Raw genomic sequence first — 19,132 nt, forward strand, 5'->3', positions numbered from 1 at the left:
ATTGACCTGGTCTCTAATCTGAGCTGCTGTTAACCTGTGATTTCTGAGGCTGGTGACTCGGATAAACTTATCCTCAGAAGCAGAGGTGACTCTTGGTCTTCCTTTCCTGGGGCGGTCCTCATGTAAGCCAGTTTCTTTGTAGCGCTTGATGGTTTTTGCAACCGCACTTGGGGACACTTTCAAAGTTGTCCCAATTTTTCGGACAGACTGACCTTCATTTCTTAGCATAACGATGGCCACTCGTTTTTCTTAGCTGCTTTTTTCTTGCCATAATACAAATTCTAACAGTCTATTCAGTAGGACTATCAGCTGTGTATCCACCAGACTTCTGCACAACACAACTGATGGTCCCAACCCCATTTATAAGGCAAGAAATCCCACTTATTAAACCTGACAGGGCACACCTGTGAAGTGAAAACCATTTCCGGTGACTACCTCTTGAAGCTCATCAAGAGAATGCCAAGAGTGTGCAAAGCAGTCATCAAAGCAAAAGATGGCTACTTTGAAGAACCTAGAATATAAGACATTTTCAGTTGTTTCACACTTTTTTGTTAAGTATATAATTCCACATGTGTTAATTCATAGTTTTGATGCCTTCAGTGTGAATGTATAATTTTCATAGTCATGAAAATACAGAAAAATCTTTAAATGAGAAGGTGTGTCCAAACTTTTGGTCTGTACTGTATGTCTGCGTACCGTGTGTGTGCGCGCGCGCGCATATGTCTGCGTACCGTGTGTGTGCGCGCGCGCATATGTCTGCGTACCGTGTGTGTGCGCACGCGCATATGTCTGCGTACCGTGTGTGTGCGCACGCGCATATGTCTGCGTATGTGAAGGATGAGGGGGCAGGCTGGGCCATGTGTAATAAATATATATATATATATATATATATATATATATATATATATACTTATTTCTCCGCCGTATCTGTGCATCATGAATCGTGTATGTGTTAAAAGGGCCCACTGAGACTCTTTCGCCCGGGGCCCAGAAAAACCTGGAGCCGGCCCTGGGGGGGAAGGATCGCTGTGGCCGGGGGCCCGTTCTCATCTCCCGCTACCTGTGTAAGTACATACAAAGGCCGTGCTCCCCGGGGAGACGCCGTGTGTGAGGGGGTCTATATGTACAGTTTGTCAACAAAAAAAATTCTAGCTCCTAAATTTTTTGGCTGGCTCCTAGATTCTGAACAACTTTGTCGACCCCTGCATAAGAGGCATAATGGGGGCATTACACTGTATGGGGGCATCATACATGATACATAAGAGGCATAATGGGGGCATTACACTGTATGGGGGCATCATACATGATACATAAGAGGCATAATGGGGGCATTACACTGTGGGGGGCCTCATACATGATACATAAGAGGCATAATGGGGGCATTACACTGTGTGGGGGCCTCATACATGATACATAAGGGGCATAATGGGGGCATTACACTGTGTGGGAGCCTCATACGTGATACATAAGAGGCATAATAGGGGCATTACACTGTGTGGGGGCCTCATACATGATACATAAGAGGCATAATGGGGGCATTACACTGTGTGGGGGCCTCATACATGATACATAAGGGGCATAATGGGGGCATTACACTGCGTGGGAGCCTCATACGTGATACATAAGAGGCATAATGGGGGCATTACACTGTGGGGGGCCTCATACATGATACATAAGAGGCATTACACTGTGGGGGGGCCTCATACATGATACATAAGAGGCATAATGGGGGCATTACACTGTGGGGGGCCTCATACATGATACATAAGAGGCATTACACTGTGGGGGGCCTCATACATGATACATAAGAGGCATAATGGGGGCATTACACTGTGTGGGGGCCTCATACGTGATACATAAGAGGCATAATGGGGGCATTACACTGTGTGGGGGCCTCATACATGATACATAAGAGGCATAATGGGGGCATTACACTGTGTGGGGGCATCATACATGATACATAAGAGGCATAATGGGGGCATTACACTGTGTGGGGGCCTCATACATGATACATAAGAGGCATAATGGGGGCATTACAATGTGTGGGGGCCTCATACATGATACATAAGAGGCATAATGGGGGCATTACACTGTGTGGGGGCCTCATACATGATACATAAGAGGCATAATGGGGGCATTACACTGTGTGGGGGCCTCATACATGATACATAAGAGGCATAATGGGGGCATTACACTGTGTGGGGGCCTCATACATGATACATAAGGGGCATAATGGGGGCATTACACTGTGTGGGGGCCTCATACATGATACATAAGAGGCATAATGGGGGCATTACAATGTGTGGGGGCCTCATACATGATACATAAGAGGCATAATGGGGGCTTTACACTGTGTGGGGGCCTCATACATGATACATAAGAGGCATAATGGGGGCATTACACTGTGTGGGGGCCTCATACATGATACATAAGGGGCATAATGGGGGCATTACACTGTGTGGGGGCCTCATACATGATACATAAGGGGCATAATGGGGGCATTACACTGTGTGGGGGCCTCATACATGATACATAAGAGGCATAATGGGGGCATTACACTGTGTGGGGGCCTCATACATGATACATAAGAGGCATAATGGGGGCATTACACTGTGTGGGGGCCTCATACATGATACATAAGGGGCATAATGGGGGCATTACACTGTGGGGGCCTCATACATGATACATAGAGGCATAATGGGGGCATTACACTGTGTGGGGGCTTCATACATGATACATAAGAGGCATAATGGGGGCATTACACTGTGTGAGGGCCTCATACATGATACATAAGGGGCATAATGGCGGCATTACACTGTGTGGGGGCCTCATACATGATACATAAGGGGCATAATGGGGGCATTACACTGTGGGGGGCCTCATACATGATACATAAGAGGCATAATGGGGGCATTACACTGTGTGGGGGCATCATACATGATACATAAGGGGCATAATGGGGGCATTACACTGTGGGGGGCCTCATACATGATACATAAGAGGCATAATGGGGGCATTACACTGTGTGGGGGCCTAATACATGATACATAAGGGGCATAATGGGGGCATTACACTGTGTGGGGGCCTCATACATGATACATAAGGGGCATAATGGGGGCATTACACTGTGGGGGGCCTCATACATGATACATAAGAGGCATAATGGGGGCATTACACTGTGTGGGGGCCTCATACATGATACATAAGAGGCATAATGAGGGCATTACACTGTGGGGGGCCTCATACATGATACATAAGAGGCATAATGGGGGCATTACACTGTGTGGGGGCCTCATACATGATACATAAGGGGCATAATGGGGGCATTACACTGTGGGGGGCCTCATACATGATACATAAGAGGCATAATGGGGGCATTACACTGTGTGGGGGCCTCATACATGATACATAAGAGGCATAATGGGGGCATTACACTGTGTGGGGGCCTCATACATGATACATAAGGGGCATAATGGGGGCATTACACTGCGTGGGGGCCTCATACATGATACATAAGGGGCATTACACTGTGTGGGGGCATCATACATCCTGCATAAGGGGCATAATGGGGGCATTACACTGTGTGGGCGCATCATACATCCTGCATAAGGGGCATAATGGGGGCATTACACTGTGTGGGCGCATCATACATCCTGCATAAGGGGCATAATGGGGGCATTATACTGTGTGGGGGCCTCATACATGATACATAAGAGGCATAATGGGGGCATTACACTGTGTGGGGGGCATCATACATGATACATAAGGGGCATAATGGGGGCATTACACTGTGTGGGGGGCCTCACACATGATACATAAGAGGCATAATGGGGGCATTACACTGTGTGGGGGGCATCATACATGATACATAAGGGGCATTACACTGTGTGGGGGCCTCACACATGATACATAAGAGGCATAATGGGGGCATTACACTGTGTGGGGGCATCATACATGATACATAAGGGGCATAATGGGGGCATTACACTGTGTGGGGGCCTCATAAATGATACATAAGGGGCATAATGGGGGCATTACACTGTGTGGGGGTCATCATACATACTGTATAAGGGGCATAATGGGGGCATTACACTGTGTGGGGGCATCATACATGATACATAAGAGGCATAATGGAGCATTACACTGTGTGGGGGCCTCATACATGATACATAAGAGGCATAATGGGGGCATTACACTGTGTGGGGGCATCATACATGATACATAAGAGGCATAATGGGGGCATTACACTGTGGGGGACCTCATACATTCTGCATAAGGGGCATAATGGGGGCATTACACTGTGTGGGGGGCATCATACATGATACATAAGAGGCATAATGGGGGCATTACACTGTGTGGGGGCATCATACATGATACATAAGAGGCATAATGGGGGCATTACACTGTGGGGGGCCTCATACATGATACATAAGGGGCATAATGGGGGCATTACACTGTGTGGGGCCTCATATATGATACATAAGGGGCATAATGGGGGCATTACACTGTGTGGGGGCATCATACATCCTGCATAAGAGGCATAATGGGGGCATTACACTGTGTGGGGGCCTCATACATGATACATAAGAGGCATAATGGGGGCATTACACTGCGTGGGGGGCATCATACATGATACATAAGGGGCATAATGGGGGCATTACACTGTGTGGGGGCATCATACATGATACATAAGGGGCATAATGGGGGCATTACACTGTGTGGGGGCCTCATACATGATACATAAGGGGCATAATGGGGGCATTACACTGTGTGGGGGGCATCATACATGATACATAAGGGGCATAATGGGGGCATTACACTGTGTGGGGGCATCATACATGATACATAAGGGGCATAATGGGGGGCATTACACTGTGTGGGGGCCTCATACATGATACATAAGGGGCATAATGGGGGCATTACACTGTGTGGGGGCCTCATACATGATACATAAGGGGCATAATGGGGGCATTACACTGTGTGGGGGCCTCATACATGATACATAAGGGGCATAATGGGGGCATTACACTGTGGGGGCCTCATACATGATACAAAAGAGGCATAATGGGGGCATTACACTGTGTGGGGGCATCATACATGATACATAAGAGGCATAATGGGGGCATTACACTGTGGGGGGCCTCATACATGATACATAAGGGGCATAATGGGGGCATTACACTGTGGGGGGCCTCATACATGATACATAAGAGGCATAATGGGGGCATTACACTGTGTGGGGGGCATCATACATGATACATAAGGGGCATAATGGGGGCATTACACTGTGTGGGGGCATCATACATGATACATAAGAGGCATAATGGGGGCATTACACTGTGGGGGGCCTCATACATGATACATAAGGGGCATAATGGGGGCATTACACTGTGGGGGGCCTCATACATGATACATAAGAGGCATAATGGGGGCATTACACTGTGTGGGGGGCATCATACGTGATACATAAGAGGCATAATGGTGGCATTACACTGTGTGGGGGACTCATATGATACATAAGGGGCATAATGGGGGCATTACACTGTGTGGGGGCCTCATACATGATACACAAGAGGCATAATGGGGGCATTACATTGTGGGGGGCCTCATACATCCTGCATAAGGGGCATAATGGGGGCATTACACTGTGGGGGGCCTCATACATGATACATAAGAGGCATAATGGGGGCATTACACTGTGGGGGGCCTCATACATCCTGCATAAGGGGCATAATGGGGGCATTACACTGTGTGGGGGCCTCATACATGATACATAAGGGGCATAATGGGGGCATTACACTGTGTGGGGGGCATCATACATGATACATAAGGGGCATAATGGGGGCATTTCACTGTGGGGGCATCATACATCCGGCATAAGGGGCATAATGGGGGCATTACACTGTGTGGGGGCCTCATACATGATACATAAGGGGCATAATGGGGGCATTACACTGTGTGGGGGCCTCATACATGATACATAAGGGGCATAATGGGGGCCTCATACATGATACATAAGGGGCATAATGGGGGCATTACACTGTGTGGGGGCCTCATACATGATACATAAGAGGCATAATGGGGGCATTACACTGTGTGGGGGCCTCATACATGATACATAAGGGGCATAATGGGGGCATTACACTGTGTGGGGGCCTCATACATGATACATAAGGGGCATAATGGGGGCATTACACTGTGGGGGCCTCATACATGATACATAAGAGGCATAATGGGGGCATTACACTGTGTGGGGGCCTCATACATGATACATAAGAGGCATAATGGGGGCATTACACTGTGTGGGGGCATCATACATGATACATAAGAGGCATAATGGGGGCATTACACTGTGGGGGACCTCATACATCCTGCATAAGGGGCATAATGGGGGCATTACACTGTGTGGGGGGCATCATACATGATACATAAGAGGCATAATGGGGGCATTACACTGTGTGGGGGCATCATACATGATACATAAGAGGCATAATGGGGGCATTACACTGTGGGGGGCCTCATACATGATACATAAGGGGCATAATGGGGGCATTACACTGTGTGGGGCCTCATATATGATACATAAGGGGCATAATGGGGGCATTACACTGTGTGGGGGCATTACACTGTGTGGGGGCATCATACATCCTGCATAAGAGGCATAATGGGGGCATTACACTGTGTGGGGGCCTCATACATGATACATAAGAGGCATAATGGGGGCATTACATTGTGGGGGGCCTCATACATCCTGCATAAGGGGCATAATGGGGGCATTACACTGTGGGGGGCCTCATACATGATACATAAGAGGCATAATGGGGGCATTACACTGTGGGGGGCCTCATACATCCTGCATAAGGGGCATAATGGGGGCATTACACTGTGTGGGGGCCTCATACATGATACATAAGGGGCATAATGGGGGCATTACACTGTGTGGGGGGCATCATACATGATACATAAGGGGCATAATGGGGGCATTTCACTGTGGGGGCATCATACATCCGGCATAAGGGGCATTACACTGTGTGGGGGCCTCATACATGATACATAAGGGGCATAATGGGGGCCTCATACATGATACATAAGGGGCATAATGGGGGCATTACACTGTGTGGGGGCCTCATACATGATACATAAGAGGCATAATGGGGGCATTACACTGTGTGGGGGCCTCATACATGATACATAAGGGGCATAATGGGGGCATTACACTGTGTGGGGGCCTCATACATGATACATAAGGGGCATAATGGGGGCATTACACTGTGGGGGCCTCATACATGATACATAAGAGGCATAATGGGGGCATTACACTGTGTGGGGGCCTCATACATGATACATAAGAGGCATAATGGGGGCATTACACTGTGTGGGGGCATCATACATGATACATAAGAGGCATAATGGGGGCATTACACTGTGGGGGACCTCATACATCCTGCATAAGGGGCATAATGGGGGCATTACACTGTGTGGGGGGCATCATACATGATACATAAGAGGCATAATGGGGGCATTACACTGTGTGGGGGCATCATACATGATACATAAGAGGCATAATGGGGGCATTACACTGTGGGGGGCCTCATACATGATACATAAGGGGCATAATGGGGGCATTACACTGTGTGGGGCCTCATATATGATACATAAGGGGCATAATGGGGGCATTACACTGTGTGGGGGCCTCATACATGATACATAAGGGGCATAATGGGGGCATTACACTGTGTGGGGGGCATCATACATGATACATAAGGGGCATAATGGGGGCATTTCACTGTGGGGGCATCATACATCCGGCATAAGGGGCATAATGGGGGCATTACACTGTGTGGGGGCCTCATACATGATACATAAGGGGCATAATGGGGGCATTACACTGTGTGGGGGCCTCATACATGATACATAAGGGGCATAATGGGGGCATTACACTGTGTGGGGGCCTCATACATGATACATAAGAGGCATAATGGGGGCATTACACTGTGTGGGGGCCTCATACATGATACATAAGGGGCATAATGGGGGCATTACACTGTGTGGGGGCCTCATACATGATACATAAGGGGCATTACACTGTGTGGGGGCCTCATACATGATACATAAGAGGCATAATGGGGGCATTACACTGTGTGGGGGCCTCATACATGATACATAAGGGGCATAATGGGGGCATTACACTGTGTGGGGGCCTCATACATGATACATAAGAGGCATAATGGGGGCATTACACTGTGTGGGGGCCTCATACATGATACATAAGGGGCATAATGGGGGCATTACACTGTGTGGGGGCCTCATACATGATACATAAGGGGCATAATGGGGGCATTACACTGTGTGGGGGCCTCATACATGATACATAAGGGGCATAATGGGGGCATTACACTGTGTGGGGCCTCATATATGATACATAAGGGGCATAATGGGGGCATTACACTGTGTGGGGGCCTCATACATGATACATAAGGGGCATAATGGGGGCATTACACTGTGTGGGGGGCATCATACATGATACATAAGGGGCATAATGGGGGCATTTCACTGTGGGGGCATCATACATCCGGCATAAGGGGCATAATGGGGGCATTACACTGTGTGGGGGCCTCATACATGATACATAAGGGGCATAATGGGGGCATTACACTGTGTGGGGGCCTCATACATGATACATAAGGGGCATAATGGGGGCATTACACTGTGTGGGGGCCTCATACATGATACATAAGAGGCATAATGGGGGCATTACACTGTGTGGGGGCCTCATACATGATACATAAGGGGCATAATGGGGGCATTACACTGTGTGGGGGCCTCATACATGATACATAAGGGGCATAATGGGGGCATTACACTGTGTGGGGGCCTCATACATGATACATAAGGGGCATAATGGGGGCATTACACTGTGTGGGGGCCTCATACATGATACATAAGAGGCATAATGGGGGCATTACACTGTGTCGGGGCCTCATACATGATACATAAGGGGCATAATGGGGGCATTACACTGTGGGGGCCTCATACATGATACATAAGGGGCATAATGGGGGCATTACACTGTGGGGGCCTCATACATGATACATAAGAGGCATAATGGGGGCATTACACTGTGTGGGGGCCTCATACATGATACATAAGGGGCATAATGGGGGCATTACACTGTGTGGGGGCATCATACATGATACATAAGAGGCATAATGGGGGCATTACACTGTGTGGGGGCCTCATACATGATACATAAGGGGCATAATGGGGGCATTACACTGTGTGGGGGCCTCATACATGATACATAAGGGGCATAATGGGGGCATTACACTGTGTGGGGGCATCATACATGATACATAAGAGGCATAATGGGGGCATTACACTGTGTGGGGGCCTCATACATGATACATAAGGGGCATTACACTGTGTGGGGGCCTCATACATGATACATAAGGGGCATAATGGCGGCATTACACTGTGGGGGGCCTCATACATGATACATAAGGGGCATAATGGGGGCATTACACTGTTGGGGGCCTCATACATGATACATAAGGGGCATAATGGGGGCATTACACTGTGGGGGGCCTCATACATGATACATAAGAGGCAAAATGGGGGCATCATACGAGATACATAAGAGGCATAATGGGGGCATTACACTGTGTGGGGGCCTCATACAGTATACATAAGAGGCATAATGGGGGCATTACACTGTGGGGGTCCTGTACTATGAGAACAATACGTTTCCTCCCTTCCTGTCTCCATAGTTGGGTCGTTTGTATCTATTACAGGAAACAGAACAAAAACCTTATGATTCTTATAAAGGGGTTAACACAAGACCCCAAAAGAGTCCCCGTGCTGAAGGGGTTAATGCCCCCTGCGCCCAGTAATGGGGGTTTCCACATACCTCCACCTGCAGAGCCGCCATCACATAAATGGCTGCTCTGTGCGCACAGGAGCTGTGATGAGGTCACAGGGGGAGGAGTCAGGGGTCACATGATCAGGGGCCTCAGTGGATGCAGGACTCTGCTGTGCTGGTTGTCATGGTGCTGGATGAGCTGAAGTTTATGTGTGGGGTCAGGAGGGGTTTACAGTGTGGATGTAGCAGAGCCGCGTGTGTACGAGGTGTACGGAGCGGAGCCGCGTGTGTACGAGGCGTGCGGAGCCGAGCCGCGCGTGTACGAGGCGTGCGGAGCCGAGCCGCGCGTGCACGAGGCGTGCGGAGCGGAGCCGCGCGTGCACGAGGCGTGCGGAGCGGAGCCGCGCGTGCACGAGGCGTGCGGAGCGGAGCCGCGCGTGCACGAGGCGTGCGGAGCGGAGCCGCGCGTGCACGAGGCGTGCGGAGCGGAGCCGCGCGTGCACGAGGCGTACGGAGCGGAGCCGCGCGTGTACGAGGCGTACGGAGCGGAGCCGCGCGTGTACGAGGTGTACGGAGCAGAGCCGCGTGTATACGGAGCAGAGCCGTGTGTGTATGAGGCGTACGGAGTAGAGCAGTGTGTACGAGGTGTACGGATCAGAGCCGCGCGTATACGGAGCTGAGCCGCGTGTGTACGAGGTGTACGGAGCGAAGCCACGTGTGTAAGAGGTGTACGGAGCAGGGCCGCGTGTGTATGAGGCATAGGGAGCTGAGCCGCGTGTGTACGAGGTGTACGGAGCGAAGCCACGTGTGTACGAGGTGTATGGAGCAGAGCCGTGTGTGTACGAGGCGTACGGAGCAGAGCCGCGTGTGTACGAGGTGTACGGAGCGGGGCCGCGTGTGTACGGAGCTGAGCCGCGTGTGTACGAGGTGTATGAGCTGAAGTTTATGTGTGGGGTCAGGAGGGGTTTACAGTGTGGATGTAGCAGAGCCGCGCGTGTACGAGGCGTGCGGAGCCGAGCCGCGCGTGCACGAGGCGTGCGGAGCCGAGCCGCGCGTGCACGAGGCGTGCGGAGCCGAGCCGAGCCGCGCGTGCACGAGGCGTGCGGAGCCGAGCCGCGCGTGCACGAGGCGTGCGGAGCCGAGCCGCGCGTGCACGAGGCGTGCGGAGCCGAGCCGCGCGTGCACGAGGCGTGCGGAGCCGAGCCGCGCGTGCACGAGGCGTACGGAGCGGAGCCGCGCGTGTACGAGGCGTACGGAGCGGAACCGCGCGTGTACGAGGTGTACGGAGCAGAGCCGCGTGTATACGGAGCAGAGCCGTGTGTGTATGAGGCGTACGGAGTAGAGCAGTGTGTACGAGGTGTACGGATCAGAGCCGCGCGTATACGGAGCTGAGCCGCGTGTGTACGAGGTGTACGGAGCGAAGCCACGTGTGTAAGAGGTGTACGGAGCAGGGCCGCGTGTGTATGAGGCATAGGGAGCTGAGCCGCGTGTGTACGAGGTGTACGGAGCGAAGCCACGTGTGTACGAGGCGTACGGAGCAGAGCCGCGTGTGTACGAGGTGTACGGAGCTGAGCCGCGTGTGTACGAGGTGTACGGAGCGGGGCCGCGTGTGTACGAGGTGTACGGAGCGAAGCCACGTGTGTAAGAGGTGTACGGAGCAGGGCCGCGTGTGTATGAGGCATAGGGAGCTGAGCCGCGTGTGTACGAGGTGTACGGAGCGAAGCCACGTGTGTACGAGGTGTATGGAGCAGAGCCGTGTGTGTACGAGGCGTACGGAGCAGAGCCGCGTGTGTACGAGGTGTACGGAGTGGGCTGCGTGTGTATGAGGCATAGGGAGCTGAGCCGCGTGTGTACGAGGTGTACGGAGCTGATCCGTGTGTGTACGAGGCTTACGGAGCGAAGCCATGTGTGTACGAGGTGTACGGAGCTGAGCCGCGTGTGTATGAGGTGTACGGAGCGATGCCACGTGTGTACGAGGTGTACGGAGCTGAGCCGCGTGTGTATTAGGTGTACGGAGCGGGGCCGCGTGTGTGCGAGGTGTACGGAGCTGAGCCGCGTGTGTACGAGGCGTACGCACATAGAATGGTACCCGGGCCGGTTGGAAAAGACTTCTCCCATCATTCGACCCCCACTCCCGTTGACAACAGCGAGAGCAGGGAAGAAGTAGTCTTCTCAGCTAAGCCGGCGTGTGCGTGGTGTGTAAATAAAAAAGCAAAAGTCTATATTAAAATAAAAAAAACACTCTATGCTCACCTGTCCGGTGTCCTCCCGATGTCTCCCGGCGTCCTGGACACCCGGAGCCTGGCGGTACACTGACGGTACATTCCTGGCAGAATGTACAGCCTCAGTGATGTGAAACATGGAAGTCTCCTGCGTGACAGATGCAGAGAGGGTTAAGCAGCCATATTTAAAAGGGCATATTTGACTGTGAATGACCAGAGTGCGGGCAGGAGGTCAATCAACATCTCTTCATCCCAGGGTGTGATCTGGGGTCTTTAAATAGCCAGCCTGTTCTCTCAGGTGTTGTTCAGTATCTGGCGGCAGCTCCAGAGAGAGTAGCTCGTGGTTTGTGTGCTAATTTGAACCGTGAGTTTTTGCTAATCTTGAGTGGCCGGGGGCCGGACCTCGGCCGGTGCAAGGACTTTGCTGAACATTTTCTTATTTTGTTTTGCTGTTATGCCAGATGGGTTGTGTTTATTTTTATGAACTTTGCATTGTTTTATGCCGTTTAATAAACCAAATGAAAATTTAAAGAGACAGTGTTCTGCATCTACCTCCATGTACATCGGAGTGAGCAGATCTACCACTATATATAGCTCTGGCAAAAATTAAGAGACCACTGCACAGTTTTCTAAAAATCACCATCTCTACATGTCTGACTTCCATTCCAGTGTCAGTTGAATTCCAACCAAAGCACTCCTCATTCTACTTAATGTGCTTCTGATTAGGTGATCACCTGAACCAAATCTTATGTAACGAGGGAAAGTTTAAAAAAACACTGCTGTGGTCTTCACAATCCTCTTGCAATAGGACAAGCTGGATGGCAAAACAAGTGCTAGGAATAGCCCAAAAGTAATTTGAGTGAAAAAATAACTTTTAACCATGCCAAAGAAGTTGAAAAGAAAAGTCTTGAGTGAGGAAAAGAAGTGTTCAATTCTGGCTTTACTAGTAGAGGGATACAGTGAGCATCATGTTGCCTCCATCCTTAAAATTTAGAAGACGGCAGTCCATTACAAACGGGTCAAGCAGCAGACATTGGGGACAACAAAGCTACAGACCGGCAGAGGGCGAAAGCGACTCTCCACTGACCGGGATGACCGTCATCTTATTCGAATGTCACTCAGCAACAGCAGGATGACATCAAGTAACCCACAAAAGGAATGGCAGCTGGGGTGAAGTGCAAGAACAGGCTCCTAGAGGCAGGCCTCAAGTCATGTAAAGCTAGGAAAAAGCCTTTCATCAATGAGAAGTAAAGGAGAGCCAGGCTGAAGTTTGCCAAAGACCATAAGGATTGGACCATAGAGGAATGGAGTAAGGTAATCTCTGATGAATCTAATTTTCAGCTTTGCCCAACACCTGGTTGTCTAATGGTTAGATGGAGACCCGGAGAGGCATACAAGCCACAGTGTCTTGCACCCACTGTGAAATTTGGTGGAGGATCGGTGATCTGGGGATTCTTCAGCAAGGCTGCAATTGGGCAGGTTAGTTTTTGCGAAGGACGTATGAATCAAGCCGCATACAAGGTTATGCTTGAAAAACACTTGCTTCCTTCTGCTCAGGCAATGTTCCCCAACTCTGAGGACTGTTTTTTTTCCAGCAGGACAATGCCCCATGCCACACAGCTAGGTCAATCAATGTGTGGATGAAGCAGCCCCACATCAAGACCCTGCCATGGCCGCCCAATCTTCAGACCTGAATCCCATTGAAAACCTCTGGAATGTAATCAAGAGGAAGATGGATGGTCACAAGCCATCAAACAAAGAAGAACTGCTTACATTTTTGAGTGACATAAGGTCACCCAAGAGCAGTATGAAAGACTGGTAGAAAGCATGCCAAGATGCATGAAAGCTGTGATTAAAAATCATGGTTATTCCATCAAATATTGATTTCTAAACTCTTCCTGAGTTAAAACATGAGTATTGTTGTTTCTAAATGAATAAGAACTTGTTTTCTTTGCATTATTTGAGGTCTGAAAGCACTGTTTCTTTTTTATTATTTTGACAATTTCTCATTTGCTGCAAATAAATATAAAATTTTTAGCTTTGAATTTTGGAGACAAGTTGTCAGAAGTTTATAGAATAAAACAACAATGTACATTTTACTCAAATATATACCTTGTATGTGTCCCCAAAGTGCCAAGCTTCGGTGATGTAGGACCCGGAGAAGCATGCTCCAGCACACATAGTGCTGAGAATAATTTAATGTGCCCGGATTACAGGGCCGGGTTTTACAAGCAGCTGAAAGAGCTGGGAGGAACAGCTGCTCACTTACCTCCAGTCCAGGTCTTGGAAGGCTGATTTAAGACTGCGGCGCCTGTCTCAGTCTATCTGTGTGTGTTGGGCAAGGTGAGCAGACCTTGCATGTGCTTCTTAGACTCTGCAGGAGGCAGGGAAAAGCACTTTGTTTAAACTGCTGAGGCCGTGCTGCATGTGACGCGCCCCCTGGGCCTGTGTTGTGCAGGGGGATACCCGGAGCCGGATCGCTGGGATGCTGGGGGTTGTAGTTCTCCGTGGCGGTGACCCGGTCCGTGCCCAGGGCGGTCAAACCAGTGGCAGTCTTAATGTATAGCAAATGTCCAACTACGCCACCCGTGGATTGCGGTCAGTGGGGACCGCCGCTGCGTTGCCGACCGCTGAGGCTGATGTTGTTTGCGCAGCCGAGTATGGGATAACTCCCCATGGGAGGAGTATTGCCTCAGGGCAGCTAATGTGGATGATGGGAGTGATGGTGTGAGCGTCCCAGTAGTAATGGTGCTGGTGCAGCAAGGAATCACAGAGACGTGTGGTGCAGTTCAGGGTCTTTACTGATGATATAAAGCAGACCCTCCCGGGAGTACTGGTTAGCAGTAGGGGCCTGGTCAGTCTGTGAGCAAGCAGGATCTCCCCCTGGCCAGGTGGAGTTGTAGGCCTCCCCGACTATCTGCACTCTTTCCTGGCTACCTTGCTCTATGCGGGTAGAAGTAGCCCACGTCCCTGAGTATACCGTGTGGTGCTCACCCATATGGCCGGTGACTTGGGGCCTTCCGTCAGCCTTCGCTTCACGATGGCGGTGCTGGTCCCTTGCTTGTGACCGTGCCTTCGGGTTTCTAAGGCCAGAGGACATGGAATCCCCTGCCGGTTGGATTCTGCTGCTGGACCTGGATGTCCCCACAGCCTCGGACTCCGTGTCCGGGTTAGTGTCTTCAGCCAAGGCGAGCTTTCTAGCCTCCAGCCTCTGGCACTCACTCCTGCTCCTACAGAGCTCCGGTTGTAACTTTCCCTGTGTCTGTAACTGTCCTCCAGGCTCTGACTGACTTAATCCCGCCCCAGACCCAGTTTATAAGGGCAGATTCCTCCCCTCCCAGGTCTGGGGGGGCCGTGTTGCATGTTTAGGGCTCCTGACCAGAGAAACCTCCCACTTGCTCTCAGACATAATATCTCTATTACTGTGGCAACCAGACCCCTGGGGTGTCACACATGGACTTGTTATTTTGAGCTTTGTTCTGTTATTCCTTTTTGTGTCAGGAAAAGGCTGTTACTTTTGTTTCCTCACTGGTGTATGGACACTAAATAAACCACCAGTTTGTTTGAACCCACGGACTGCATCCCTGTGTGAACCTGTGCCTACCTCCAACGTGGCTCAGTGAGTACAAATCCCTACAATTGGTGCTAGAAGCCAGGGCACAGATCCCAAGCGGCAGTGTGACTGCTACAAGAAGACGTATATGTCCTGAGTGAAGTCGGCCATAAGCCAGCAAGTGTCGCCGGACAAAATGGAGGGCCTGCTTAAGCCCCGAGGGTGGTTTGCACGTTAATGACCAGACCAATTTTTACAATTCTGACCACTATCACTTTATGAGGTAATTACTCTGGAACGCTTCAACGGATCCCCCTGATTCTGAGATTGTTTTGTCGTGACATATTGTACTTCATGATTGTGGTAAAATTTCTTCGATATCACTTGCGTTTAATTGTGAAAAAAATGGAAATTTGGCAAAAATGTTGAAAATTTAGCAATTTTCAAAATTTGAATTTTTATGCTCTTAAATCAGAGAGATATGTCACACAAAAGAGTTAATAAATAACATTTCCCACATGTCTACTTTACATCAGCACAATTTTGGAACCAAAATTTTTTTTTGTTAGGGAGCTATAAGGGTTAAAAGTTGACCAGCGATTTCTCATTTTTCCAACAAAATTTACAAAACCATTTTTTTAGGGACCACATCACATTTGAAGTCACTTTGAGAGGTCTTTATGACAGAAAATACCAAAAAGTGACACCATTCTAAAAACTGCACCCCTCAAGGTGCTCAAACCACATTCAAGAACTTTATTAACCCTTCAGGTGCTTCACAGGAATTTTTGGAAATTGGAAGAAAAAAATGAACATTTAACTTTTTTCACAAAAATGTTACTTTAGACCCAATTTTTTTTATTTTCACAGGGGTAACAAGAAAAATTGGACCCCAAAATTTGTTGTGCAATTTCCCCTGGGCACGCAGATACCCAATATGTGGGGGGAAAACACTGTTTGGGTGCACGGCAGGGCTCGGAAGGGAAGGAGCACCATTTGACTTTTTGATTGCAAAATTTGCTTGAATAATTAGCGGACGCCATGTTGTGTTTGGAGAGCCCCTGTGTGCCCAAACATTGGAGCTCCCCCACAAGTGACCCCATTTTGGAAACTAGACCCCACAAGGCACCTATCTAGATGCATAGTGAGCACTTGGAACCCCCAGGTGCTTCACAAATTGATTCGTAAAATGAAAAAGTGTTTTTTTTTTTTCATTTTTACGAATCAATTTGTGAAGCACCTAGCACATTTTGAACCCAGAGGTACGACACAGAATTTGTTTACATTAGGTCATCATATTGAATAAGTTGTCATTAGTCTTGAGCGCAAGTGCTCGCTACTTGAGTTTGTATCGGGTACTCAGGTATGCACCATTTACAGCGTGTGCTCGAGTGACATGCTCGAGTCCCTGCTCCGCATGTTTCACGGTAATTAGACACCCAAAAAAAAACATGCGGGGATCGCTCGTGCATGGCAGGCAATCCCCGTAAAGTTTTTTTGGCCGCGAAGCATATGGGGCAGAGACTCGAGCATGTCACTCAAATACCCAGGATACTCAATGCATACCAGAACATTTTGAAAAAAATCCCAACCCCATCACAACCCCAACCCCAACCCTAACCCCAACCCCAGCCCTAACCCTAGCACAACCCTAACCCTAGCACAACCCTAACCCCAAACCCAGCCCTAACCCTAGCCCAATCCTAACCCAAGAGTTTATTTTTGATGCCGTTCCTCGTGCGGTATAAGTGATTAGGCGACTTTATTCTTCAGGTCGGTGTGATTACAGCAATACCAGACTCATATGGGGTTTTTATGACTGACAGCTGTCACACACTAAAAGACGCATTTTTTGTAAAATCTAGTTTTTGCATCGCCATATTTTGAGAGCTATAATTTTCCCAGATTTTGGCAGACAGTCATGTGACGGCTCGTTTTTTGCGGGATGAGTTGACGTTATTGGTGCCATTTTCAGGCACGTGACATTTTTTGATCGCTTTCTATTCCGATTTTTGGGAGGCAGAATAAACAAAAACCAACTATTCAGGAATTGTATTTTTTTTTTTTATTCTGTTCCGCGTGTGGTAAAATTGATAAGGCAGCTTTATTCTTCGGGTCAGTACGTTTACAGCGGTACCACATTTATATCGTTTTTCTATGTTTTGCACTTTTACATAATAAACATAATAAAAGCAATTTTATAGAAAAAAATATTTTTTAGCATAGCTTTATTCTGAGAGCTCTAACTTTTTTATTTTGCGGCTGATGGAGCTGTATGGCAGCTTGTTTTTTGCGGGACGAGATGACGTTTTCATCATTTTTATTTATAGTTGTCTTTTTGATCGCGCGTTATTCCATTTTTTGTTTGGCGGTATGGTGATAAAGCATTGTTTTTTGCTTCGTTTTTTTTGTTTGTTTTTTTTTTTTTACCGTGTTCACTGAAGGGGTTAACTAGTGGGACAGTTTTATAGGTCAGGTTGTTCCGGACGCGGCGATACCAAATATGTGTACTTTTATTGTTTTTTTTGGTTTTTTTTATAATAATATTTATTGATGGGTACATTATATTTTTATTTTTGGTGGATTATTTTTTTATTTTTATATCTTTGCAAATTTTTTTTTTTTTTTTTTCACTTTCTGAAAGTTTATATACTTTATTACTTTGTCCCACTCTGGGACTTTCACTTTTTTTTCTCTGATCGCCTGCATGGCACAGGAATGCAGCACCATCCCTGTGCCATGCAGGCTGTCAGAGCTGGACAGGGAGAAGATTGTTTGGAGATGCACTGCGCATGTCCAAACAATCTTCCTGCTGTCTGGTGACCCGGATGTTGTCATGATGACATCGGGTCGTCATGGCAACACCCGGGAAGCCTTTGCAGACAGCGCTGGAAGCCGGAAGAGGAGGTGAGTATCTGCGATCACCTACCCTTGCCCCCGTAATGCTGCGATCGACTTCGATCGACTTAGATCGCAGCATCGCGGGGGTTAATGTGCTGGGAGCGGTGCAGGACCGCTCCCTGCTCATAGTATCGGGTGTCAGCTGTGACAATCAGCTGACACCCGGCGGCGATCGCGCCCGCACAGTCTGTGTGCGCGCGCGATCGCCATGACGTACCAATACGTGTCTGGCTCTTAAGTCCCAGGGCACAGACGCGTATTAGTACGTCAAATGTTGTTAAGGGGTTAAACATCTGTTGCAGGCACAGCAGGCTCAACAAGCGCAGAAAACTTCAGCAACAGCAGACGCAGTTCCAGCTGCAGTACCTGCAGAGCCAACAGAGCACCCAGCAGAGCATGCAGCAGCAGCATTGGGAGCAGCTACAGCAGCAGCGGGAAACTAATAAACTTCTGATGCAACAGATCCAACAGCAGCAAAGACAAATGGAAATCTTGGCAGAGCAGATCCATGGCAGGACGACCAACACATCCTCAGATCCAGGTGATGACTCATACGTCAGGAAGACGGTAAGAAGAGGATTACAAAAGATGACCCCG

At 49.1% G+C, this 19,132-nt stretch overlaps 1 protein-coding gene across 2 annotated transcripts in view; it reads right to left on the minus strand.

The window, feature by feature from the left end:
- Positions 1-9,998, minus strand: part of LOC141154120 (uncharacterized) — an 81,157-nt gene extending 71,159 nt beyond the window's left edge. For both annotated transcript variants that reach the window (XM_073639593.1, XM_073639592.1), the window contains exon 1: positions 9,908-9,998. In XM_073639593.1, the coding sequence (XP_073495694.1) occupies positions 9,908-9,928 (21 nt within the window). In that variant the 5' untranslated portion in view covers positions 9,929-9,998. The remainder of the gene's footprint in view (positions 1-9,907) is intronic.
- Between the last annotated feature and the right edge of the window lie 9,134 nt (positions 9,999-19,132).

This window comes from Phyllobates terribilis, unplaced genomic scaffold (genome assembly GCF_046119375.1).
Source record: "Phyllobates terribilis strain yellow unplaced genomic scaffold, ASM4611937v1 Scaffold_7__3_contigs__length_470593459, whole genome shotgun sequence".
Classification (NCBI taxonomy): domain Eukaryota; kingdom Metazoa; phylum Chordata; class Amphibia; order Anura; family Dendrobatidae; genus Phyllobates; species Phyllobates terribilis.